Source organism: Pecten maximus, chromosome 10, assembly GCF_902652985.1.
Source record: "Pecten maximus chromosome 10, xPecMax1.1, whole genome shotgun sequence".
In the NCBI taxonomy this organism is placed as follows: Eukaryota; Metazoa; Mollusca; class Bivalvia; order Pectinida; family Pectinidae; genus Pecten; species Pecten maximus.
In genome coordinates, this window is record NC_047024.1 from 12,514,638 (window position 1) to 12,526,903 (window position 12,266).

General features: G+C 34.7%; 2 protein-coding genes across 3 annotated transcripts in view; one reads left to right on the plus strand and one right to left on the minus strand.

The window, feature by feature from the left end:
* LOC117336530 (trophinin-like) overlaps window positions 1–6,336 on the plus strand; it is a 51,345-nt gene extending 45,009 nt beyond the window's left edge. The window contains exon 2 of the mRNA XM_033897142.1: window positions 6,278–6,336. Coding sequence (XP_033753033.1) covers window positions 6,278–6,336 — 59 coding nt within the window. The remainder of the gene's footprint in view (window positions 1–6,277) is intronic.
* Window positions 2,711–12,266, minus strand: part of LOC117336061 (recombining binding protein suppressor of hairless-like) — a 43,653-nt gene continuing 34,097 nt past the window's right edge. For both annotated transcript variants that reach the window (XM_033896414.1, XM_033896413.1), the window contains exons 11-14: window positions 10,501–10,656; window positions 9,828–9,931; window positions 8,334–8,415; window positions 2,711–7,933 (exon numbers count right to left, since the gene is read on the minus strand). In XM_033896414.1, coding sequence (XP_033752305.1) covers window positions 7,742–7,933; window positions 8,334–8,415; window positions 9,828–9,931; window positions 10,501–10,656 — 534 coding nt within the window. In that variant the 3' untranslated portion in view covers window positions 2,711–7,741. The remainder of the gene's footprint in view (window positions 7,934–8,333; window positions 8,416–9,827; window positions 9,932–10,500; window positions 10,657–12,266) is intronic.

The following is a 12,266-nucleotide window of genomic DNA, read 5'->3' on the forward strand; positions in this document are numbered from 1 at the left end:
TTATAACACCTAAATTGGCAAACTCTTCAGGAATCGCAGAAACCATTCTTCTCTTATCATGCCTTTCAAAATTTCAGTGTCATAGCGTAACAGCATTTGAATAAAATAAATTCTTAATTCCCGACGGAAACCAATGTCAGTATACATGTTGTTCACTGACTTGGTTGTCAAAACTACAGGGTTATGAACCATTTGACATTTGCGCGGATTGGAGGATTACATGCAGAGTCACTCATCTGATGTTTTGTTCCTAAAACCTGATCACACTCAGACAAGTTCCTACTACTTCCTAACACTGAAATATTTTGGAGGACGCAATGAGAACACAGTAAGAACTTGTACAAAGCAGTAAAAACGCAGGAGAAACCGAAAAAGACATGGTGTGACACAGCGAGAACTTCTGTACGCAGTAAGAACCTTCACGCAGCAGTGCAGAAGAAAAGTGCGTTCTTGCTTCGTCAATGCAATTCTCAGTACGACCTCTATACAGCTTATGCAATGACCATGGCACTTCCATGCCACGTTGTTAAATACCCCAGAAGGCTGTCAACATGTCAATTCTTGTATCACTTTCGTTCTTACAACTAAAGAAGATGACAGCAAAAGAAGTTCTTCAGCATCTTGTTCTGATTCAAGGGAAGCAGATTCTACTTGATGCTCAAGTTACACTTTTGATGCTGAGAAGAAGTAAAAGACTACCTAATCTTTCTTGGTTCGCCATTTCCTTTTGTTGAAAGAAGACAGAAATTTTACTAACGACAGAAGAAAGCAACATGCCAAGCAATGCTTGTTATAATGGGCGAACGAGCGCAGTGAGAACGTGTTATGTACATGTGATCGTAGAACGATATGTTTGATCATAGAAGGAACGTAGTAAGAACGCTTTGGGTAAGGAATTAGTGGAAATGCTGGACGCAGTAAGAACTTGATTTGATTGGTACATACTGAAGACGTGATATGAACTTTAAACCTACATACAATGTACCATGTCCCCCTGCGTTTCTCGAAATTTCCTGGTCACAGTGCTGTCTTCACGGGATTCGTCAGCGTGTGATTGTGGCCTAATTCTTAAAGATTATTTATACACTTCACAGACACAATTTCGAAATTGCTTTATGTTCGGCATATGTAGACAGAATAACGTACTGGAGGTATTTAATCATATCCAAGAAACTTTCTGAGGTCTAAGGGAAATACGACATATTAGAAATAAATCTACCCTGGAGGTGAGGAGGGGCGGGGCCCAAAAGGAGAAAAGAGTTTTATTCCATGTATGGATATTTATCTTAGTTTTGTTGATCAAATTTGGTCTACAAAATCATGGGATAACATGAGCTGAATATGAATTTACTTACCTGTCCAGAGACAGACGGAAGGGACCCAATAAAGGAAGCCAATGTTGATTGTTTAATTTGCTGTGAATGTTAGGTAAAGGGAAGTGTTGATAGAAAATAAAACATACTACCGAGAGGCTGGTCCCAAAATGGTATCTGTAATATAACAGAGGAGTGTTTTGCCATAATCACTGACTCATCCAGGTGAGTGATGCAGGCCCCATGTGACTCTTGATTGAGATAAACTTATGTTTCCCTCACTTACATTCTACCCATTTCTGTCCCAAAATTTGAGTTCATTCTGGCACTTCTGGCCAAGTTATTGTCCAGGTTAAATGTCAGTTGAAATCTTTTACAACAGAAGTCAAAGGATGTATGTACATATTGTCCTGTAACATTCGATGTTTACACGACACTCAAATCCTGTTTGTAAACTTTGTTAAGTATACTCATTTGTGTGGAAGAAGAGGGTCACAATCTTGATTTATAAAATATTGATTCCTCTTGGATCATCAATGGTAGATACTTACCCTCTAGACTGGTAGGAAACAATGTTAGTGGAAAAGCAAGAGAACACTCCCCAAGCCACAACACATATGTTTGAAGATTTGTGGGGATATCAGTAGCAATTAAGGTCATGAATGTGGAATCCAAATTATTTTTCATTTGACCCCTATGACCTTGAAAGTTGATTGGGGTCACTGATGTGAGCATGCCCCAATATCACAGCAGTATTGATCTGGGTCTTTTGGTTAATGAAAATGACATTTGACTCTTGTGACCTTTAAAAAACAACTGTTGCCATTCATATCTGTATGCTGCTGGCCCAATATCAGTAAACCTGGGTCCTTTAAATTTGGTTAATAGGAAAAATTAGTTTGAAGATTTCAATAAACTTAACCAGTTTGACCTTCACATACCAAATATACAATTTCAAGGAATTTAACATCAAAATAATTATTTATTTCTTTGATTTGTTCAATTATTACTTACTTAATGCTTTATATATCTAAGAATTAAATCTTGCTGTCGAAGGAAACGATTACAAATCTCAAATCACATTCATGACATTCATGCATCTGACCCGAAAAGGCTTGTACCTACGATAGTGTGCAGTGGATTTTTCCACTTGTCAATTTTTGAAATAAGTGTGCACTGTATGCAAATATTTATGGTAGGTCAAGGTCATAAATTTGAAAACCCTGTAGCCTTCCATACCAGTATGCCTCAGCCCAATATCATGACCCTGCACCTCTCAATTAATGAAAGTTGTTTACAGGGAAACGTTGACGACAGACATAGGATATAGATGCCAAGCATAAGCTCACTTGCTCTTTGTGCAGGTGAGGTAATATCAAATAAAACGAGAAATTTCATTAAAGGTGAAGTTGTTTGTGTTTATTTACATACTGATACATATTTACATAATACCTGAAATTTTGGTTCAATTAACAATACACGTATCTCAATATTGTGACAAATTCATAGTTTATAAATTCATCAAGTTTTTAATTTTTAAAAAATTATACTGGCACTTTAGGACAGAAAAAATAGTATTATATTTACATATTATATAAAGAAATACAGCATTATAGTACAAATGTACACCTATATACATATTGATATCTATAGCAGAAGAGAGCTCACAATTTTTATTATGTAAACTCGGGCATTAGGAAGATATGCATGTCAAAATTAACTCTAAAAAGCAGAAGTAATACATAAATTATACATATATAATAGAAGCACATCAATTTTGGCAAAATGGAAAATTAATAAGTCCAGCAATAGGTAAAACATCCTTATACAGCATTCTATAATTAAATATTGTGCACATTCTCTGCTGACAGAGTTATGTCCCTTTAGCTTATTTTCTGATGAAGAGAACATTGTATTATTTGGATTTACAAATTGTTAGCAGATCTGACACAAACATATGAAAATATTTTTGAAACAATCCTAGGTATATAAACATGCTGATGATATCAAAATGCCTAAACACCTGCTGCCTTTTCAAAAAGTTCATCTAAAAAACCTAGTGAAGACTTTTTCCAGTCTGCATTTGGGGTCCATCAAATTTTCACAATAGTATCTTGATTTATCCAAATCTAAACCAACCCATAATGTGCTGCCTTCTATTTCACTCTGTCATGCAAAATATTTTTTAATGTATGTAAATTTCTCCTTAAATGTAATGATATGTTCTCGATGGATACTGCCATTTCCCAGCCAGAGGAATGATACAATGATTGAAGGAGCGTGATTTCTTCTGTGAAAATATAAATCTGATTGCCTATCGACACCATTCATCATCACTATGTTTATAACGTATCCCAGATCACTGTTCAATTCAATTCATAACTTTTTGCAGTTGTAAAAGTCAATTTTGAGATGAAATCTGAATTAATCTCATTAAAATATTGGATTTCAGCCAATTTCAATAATCAGCTAAATAAATCACTAATTTTCCAGAGTTGTATAAAAAAATTCTGATCAGAAAATCAGATACAAAAACATTTCATCTTCAGTGTAACAATCGATAACATAGGTTTTTAATTTCAATGTGCAAAAGTATGTTTTCATCATTAGTTTAACTTAAAATAAATAAATAATATTTTGATAAATGTCGATGAAATGTTGTGCTATTTATATGTGCTAAAGCAATAGTAGGTATCTGGTGGTTAATTCAGCTAGGTCTCCTATCCTACCATTCTCAACCTTAACATTAACAGCAGTTATAAATCCTGTACTGTCAAGTTTTCACTAGGTAATATATCATATTTATATCCAAATAAGACCCTCCCCAGTGTAAAATTTAAGTACTGTGTTTGTCCCCAAATAAGCCCCCTCCCCTGGTGTATAAAATTAGTAATGCATTTGTCACTAAATAAAACCCTCCCCTAGTGTAAAATTTTATTACTGTGTTTGTCCCTACATAAGACCCCCTCCCCTAGTGTAAAAGTTTAGTAGTGTATTTATCCTCAAAGACCCCTCCCATATTGTAAGATTTTAGTACTGCGTTTGTCCCCAAATAAGACCCTTCCCCTAATGTATAAATTTAGCATTAAAGTTTTGGGAGAGCTTGTTTATGAACCATATTTAGCTTACTACATTAAAATCGATGATTCTGCAAAAATGAAGAAGGGGGTTTTATGTGGGTGGGAAGTGATAAAATACACCATCTATAACAAGTTCTCAACTGGTTCAGCAATGTTCTGCTAATATTCTGTATGTGATATTTTATATTTAAAGAAAAAAAAAAGTTAAAGTTTTTTTTTTAAATAAATATATATAAAATAGTTGTTGAGGACTCTTATGAATTTTATGCATGTAGCCCAATTACAGAGGCATGTAACAAACCAGAGGTACTATACTTTTTACTTAATATAAGCATCCACATTCCTATTTCAGACATTAATTAGAACAAGCAGCAACAGTTAAAATAAATACGTAAGTAAATCTACATGTATCCATCAGAATTTATTTTTGTTTGGAAATATAATTTTCGCCTTTACATGTAAAATTGCCATCTCAAACAGGGACAAAACTAAACAACTGCTTTATGATCAAGGGGTTTTAAAGATGGGTATCTTCTCTAAACAAGAAACTCCTGCAGCAACATTACAAAGCAAAATAAGCCGTTAATAATGGTTCCTAGCAAAAAATACAGTTCAAGCTAAAATAAATGCCCTTATTTAAAGAACTTGACTTTCATCAACAACATAATGCTCATCTGATGGCCATTTATTTTACATTGGTGGTTTTTTACTTAGTGACTACAAGGTGAGATTTTTATAATTAATATGCTTGTAGAGATTTTTTATAATTAATAAGTTAATTAATTTTATAACTCTATGATTGTAAATGTTGTGCGGTCGGTAGGCTGAGTATGGAAGGTAACCACTATATTTTAGTGAGTATAACACTTGTGATTTAAAATCAGTACAAAATCCTATAGTATACTGCAGTAGAATAACAGGTATAATTAGATTAAACTAAAAAGAAATTGTTTTTCTTTTAATTTCTGGCGTAAATCTGGTACTGGGAAGATGATGAAATCCAGGTCATCTATAATACGGTAGATATAAAAGATGTTCCTCTAATTTTTACAGTCGAGGTAACCAAGAACACTTTATATATAATTTACTCATTAAATTGAATTTTTACTTTGAGTCACACTCAGAGTTCATGATAACGAAGTTTGAGTGTATTTCATACACTTTATACTTTTGGGGGGAAAAGCTTGAAGGAAATCGAATTATAACTTGCTTTAAAGCCACTATGCTGTGATTTTTAGAGTACACTTGTATATTGTCTGAATCGTCAAGGCTACAGTACAGGTGTTACTGGACTAAAGGGTTTCTAGTTAAGAGGTGGTCATGGCTAGCAAAAGGTAGGCAACTTATCACAAATATATTTTCTTTTACAACGACTGGTGTTCAATAGAGAAAGAATCTGGATGGTTTGTTTTCATAATATCCTTAAAATATTTAAAAACATCTCGAAACCCATTAAATCATGCCAATATCATCAGAATACTTAGACCCATTAAATCATAACAGTATCATCAGAGTACCACACTATACACTGACAAATCAAATAAACTTTCTGTTCGTAGATTTAGTACCATTGAAGGCACATTACACTTTCGAGTTAATCAATATCCAATCTTATGCACGATCCTATGTATGGTAATTAACATTGGCACAACCCACTGATTTTTATATGCATGCTTTCCAATATAACTACTGAACTGTAAATTATGTATGTTTGACAAAAATTCATGAGACTTTGAATCTATTATCACAGCCTTATGTACTGTACAGAACACAGATCCTTACCTATACTGGCAAACAGGATTTGTATACTGGACTGTACATTATATGTATATATAACTAGTCTCCTAATTATGCAAGCCTGACGCAAGACTATTGTGTTGACAGTAAATAAGCCCCCTCCTCTCAGCATGGTAAAATACCCAGGGAAAAAGAAGAGTGCTTGAATTGAGTACCCTTCCCCCTTCACCTTCTCCAGAATAGTAAAGAGTGTATAAAAACCTCACTAGAGGTGAAGTATTTGCAGTCAAACAGCAATACGTATCAATAGATCTTGTAAGTTACATACATGTACATTGTACCACACTTAGAGGCCTTAAATCTCTCTAACAAGTCTTTGTTTACAGTTTATTTTTGTTTAACGTCCTATTAACAGCCAGGGGTCTAACAAGTCACATGTGAGAAGTGTTAACATGTTGTTTGAAGAGTCAATTTTTAATTAGTTTTCTGAAGATAAAAAATCATGTTCACTGTATATCGAAGAGGAAGATATGTTGATTTAGTCTAAAAAATCTTTCATATCTCATTATCAAATATTAGATTCTCTGTTCGATATTATGTAATTTACCAGTGAGTGGTAAATATAAATATATAAATTATGTAAAATGACGTGAAATTGCATAACTTGGTATGGCCATATTATCAAATACAGCACATAGGTAGAATAGTAAACTATCATAACATCAGATGAACTATAAATCAGGCATAGAAACAGGCTGATAGAAGGTCTACAGAGAGAACTGCCGTCAGTAGATGTGTGTGCTGCCATATCAGGGCATATACAAGTATAAAGAAAACACTTCTCATGTCTTTTTGAAAAATTCCTCTTTTTAAAAAATATCTGCTCCACAATTTCAATACTCAATTTGGAAAAATATTATGATAATTAATATTCAGGTTTTCATAAGACAAACAGGGACTTTTAAGATATTTCACTTTGTCATAAAATGAAAAGAGGACATAAAAATAGTTTTAGTGACTGTATGATATTTTAATTAATGATCATGGATGAGTGAAGTCTTTGTTCCACCTGGTCAATTGATTTATAACAAAACATAATTTGGTGGTTTTAAAAAAATACCATAGAAACCATGCAAGGAATTTCACAGTATCCATGGAAACTATCAAAGGGAGGTAACTAACATTTTAAAATGCTTACAAAGCAAAATTTAGCACTGTGTAACAACGAGCAAGAGAACTAACAAGAAGCAACCTTAATAAGCCTTCAAATCCTCTCTCCACTACCGTTCTTTTTCACTATTTCCTCTATTTATGGAACACAGATAATCGTTTCCCTGGTGATGCCTGTCACTGTAGCCAATCAGAGCTCAGTGTATCATTGTCTGGAGCACACAGGTAGGCATTTGTGTTAAGTGTCGACTGACCACAAATTTAGTTTTTGTTTCTGACAATAGCAGGAGAACACTATGTGGTCTTTGACCTTTCAACTACATAGTCACTGATCACTGAAGCCTGTAGTTGCTGAACATATTACAGTTTATGATCTCAGAATAAATCTGTAGCTGATGTTTGAGGCTGCTGTATTTATAATATCACAAGTCCAAGGTGTTGTCAGTGGGTAGTCCTATTAACGGCATCGTCCATAAGATTGTAGTGAGAGGTCGAGTCGGGACTTGATGTTCGGCCGTGGATGATGCGGTCCACTTCCCGACAGCCCTGCCGGGGGCCTGGCTCGGGTGTATATGTAAATGTTAATCCTGTAGAGAATATTATACCATCACATCGCACTAGAGAAACAGGCACCTGTAACCAAATCAGAATGGTAGTTTGAATTCAAAACAGGATATGAATTAGGATACAAGAGTTAGCTGCACACAACATCAGTAGGTACATAACACATCTTTATGAACATGGAGATATTAATTTTCTTTCCATATTGTTTCTGGAAAAGGAGCTTCATTAACTTCAGCCATTACATTTTATACTCATTATAGTTACAATTAATTTTTTTCCTAAGCATATTTTTTTTTGCATATCTCACCAACTTAAATCTAGGAAATTGTTATTTCACAGTTTAAAGCTGAACCATATTGCACAAGTTGACAGTAATCTTGACTTAGTGACCCATCTGAAAGGGCACCATCCCCACCCTGCTCTGAAGGCAGATATGTCTGGTGCCACACAAAACATTGTTTGGACTCACCTGAAGGGGTTGTCGTACCCACCGCCATCCTGCTCTGAAGGCAGATATATCGGGTACCACACAAAACATAGTGTCTTCACACCTGTAAAACAAAAAATGGTATACAGTCACAATTTGGAATCAATCTTTGATCAAAATAAATTATAATATTCAATTTACCTGTATAGTACAAAAGTGGTGAGTAATTAAATTGAAGAAAAGTCCAGGATCAAAAGATACAATTTATGTGGAAATGTCATAACATTTAAGAATTTTGATTAAGCATGTCCCCAGATAATGATATTTCCAATATAACTACGTCTGAAATGTTGCACCATAGATTAGAGATCCTAATACATTGTCTTGTGAATCACAGAGAAATCTGATGTTATACAGTACTATACACACAAATATATGCAAAATGCATTAGGACCGTTTAACATGGCACATTTGTTGTGCATAAACTTTCACTGCTTTTATGGTTGTTATGGAACCACAAATATAAATACAATGAATATTGTTGTATGTATGATTGTTATATTGTTGTTATATTATTGTTGTATGTGTTATTGTTATATTATTGTTGTATGTATTATTGTTATATTATTGTTGTATGTATTATTGTTATATTATTGTTGTATGTATTATTGTTGTATGTATGATTGTTATATTATTGTTGTTGTATTATTGTTGTATGTATTATTGTTTATATTATTGTTTATGTTTTATTGTTATATTTTGTTGTATGTATGATTGTTATATTATTATTGTTATATTATTGTTGTATGTATTATTGTTATATTGTTGTTATATTATTGTTGTATGTGTTATTGTTATATTATTGTTGTATGTATCATTGTTATATTATTGTTGTATAAATGATTGTTATATTATTGTTGTATGTATGATTGTTATATTATTGTTGTATGTATTATTGTTGTATTATTGTTGTATGTATTATTGTTATATTATTGTTGTATGTATTATTGTTGTATTATTGTTGTATAAATGATTGTTGTATTATTGTTGTATGTATTATTGTTATATTATTGTTGTATGTATTATTGTTATATTATTGTTGTATAAATGATTGTTATATTATTGTTGTATGTATTATTGTTATATTATTGTTGTATGTATGATTGTTATATTATTGTTGTATGTATTATTGTTATATCATTGTTGTATAAATGATTGTTATATTATTGTTGTATGTATGATTGTTATATTATTGTTGCATGGGCTAACCACTAAGTTTGTACCCATGAAAGAATCTGAAACTACCAAACCATGTATTATATAAAGAAGTCTACACGAACATTTCATGCTAAACATTATAGTGACTTTTGTAATAGGAGTGAGCTCACTTTGGATACATGTGATGCACCATTTGTAGAGAAACAAAACATTACGATGTGTATGTCTAGTTTACTATGGCTCAACTGTCAATTTACTTTGGCCAAAAAATACTTAAACAGGGAGATAACTCTGTGAGGTTTTGGGTGAAATACTGACCTGAACATAGTCTCTGCCTCCACATCACCAAACCAGACCTTTAACGCAGGCGTGAAATTCTCACCCGACAGCTCCAGCATTGCTACATCACCTCCTCCATTTAACTGAAACAGGATATCAAAATATAAATAAAATATCCTCCAATAATTCATTTATCTTCCCACTTATAGACTCAGGAGAGAGCAGTTTAATTGTAGTACATATCAAACCTTAAAGTTGAAGAAAATTAGGATACCTAGAGAAAACCCAAGTAGTTGAGCAGGTGACCTTGTAATCTGGGAAAGCCCTGCTATCTTGATGAAGTTCAGTAAACTATCCACTGTGCTAACAACAAATCACCAGAGAATGTAGGAAGAGACCAGGTCCTTACCAGTTGAACCTTCACGAACAACATGCATCATGTTACGAGAGTTTACAGGTCAGTTTTAGGCAGAATCATGCTGCTGACCAATCACCTGACAGTTTACACTTATGTAACGTACTGACCACAGGTACAGGTGTGACTGGACTCTTGACCAGTCCCTGACAGTGTACTTACATGTAACATACTGACCACAGATACAGGTGTGACTGGACTCTTGACCAGTCCCTGACAGTCTACATTTACATATAACGTACTGACCACAGGTACAGATGTGACTGGACTCTTTAACTGGCCTGACAGTGTACTTACATGTAACGTACTGACCACAGGTACAGGTGTGACTGGACTCTTGACCGGCCCCATCCCCTCATAGAAGGTGTATTCAGCTTTATCCGTGCTGATGATCGTCCAGGAAGCTCCATCATTTATCATCTCCTTATTAAGTTCTTTTGGACACGGTGTGGCCTTCAAGAAAATTGATCGAATTAGATAAATGTGGACTATTCTACATACAGCTTATCTGGATGTGTTGTAGCTTCATCACATTAGCTACAGGTATATATGTATAAAGAGTATGTTCTAATGCATGTCTTTCCAACAAATTATATCTCAATCTGAGAATTTGACACCAGAGAAATCTTATACATGGTAGAGGAAATCACAATGTTTTGTGGCTGAATATATTAAATGATAGTGTACTGAGTGTATTGAGAGACATATACATGTATCTGCATACTTAAATATCACGTCTTGTCATTACAAACGTCAGATAGTTCTTCATATTTTTTTATGAATTTTCTTGGTAAGTGCTTCTAAAAACTCATCCAAAATGTTGGGTCGAATAAGACATATTTGTAAAACAACACTTGACATATTCCAATATTATTTATTTATTTCATTTGATCAGTGGATAACAATGGGCTCTGGACCTAAAGGATTTCTTGCATGACATCTGCTACCAGAACCTGACACAACATTCCATATCGTTTAGACTGTAGACAGTATCAGAAGGATAAGCCAGAGTAGATCTTCAACATCGTTTCAGCATAATTTGGTATCTAGTTTGATTAATATTCACAGCCCATAGACCTTTAGCGACACCCAAAGGACAATTACCAATAGACCTGAAATAACACCCAAAGGACTATAGCCCATAGACCTGTAAAATACCCAAAGGATTATAGCCCATAGACCTGTAACAACACCCAAAGGACTATAGCCCATACACCTGTAACAACACCCAAAGGACTATAGCCCATAGACCCCTAAAACACCCAAAGGACTATAGCCCATAGACCCATAACAACACCCAAAGGACTATAGCCCATAGACCTGTCACAACACCCAAAGGACTATAGCCCATAGACCGTAACACCCAAAGGACTATAGCCCATAGACCCCTAAAACACCCAAAGGACTATAGCCCATAGACCCATAACAACACCCAAAGGACTATAGCCCATAGACCTGTCACAACACCCAAAGGACTATAGCCCATAGACCTGTAACAGTACCCAAAGGACTATAGCCCATAGACCTGTAACAGTACCCAAAGGACTATAGCCCATAGACCCATAACAACACCCAAAGGACTATAGCCCATAGACCTGTCACAACACCCAAAGGACTATAGCCCATAGACCCATAACAACACCCAAAGGACTATAGCCCATAGACCTGTAACAGTACCCAAAGGACTATAGCCCATAGACCTGTCACAACACCCAAAGGACTATAGACCATAGACCTGTAACAGTACCCAAAGGACTATAACCCATAGACCTGTCACAACACCCAAAGGACTATAGCCCATAGACCTGTAACAGTACCCAAAGGACTATAGCCCATAGATCCGTAACAACACCCAAAGGACTATAGCCCATAGACCTGTAACGACACCCAAAGGACTATAGCCCATAGACCTGTAACAGTACCCAAAGGACTATAGCCCATAGACCTGTCACAACACCCAAAGGACTATAGCCCATAGACCTGTCACAACACCCAAAGGACTATAACCCATAGACCCATAACAACACCCTAAGGACTATAGCCCATAGACCTGTAACAGTACC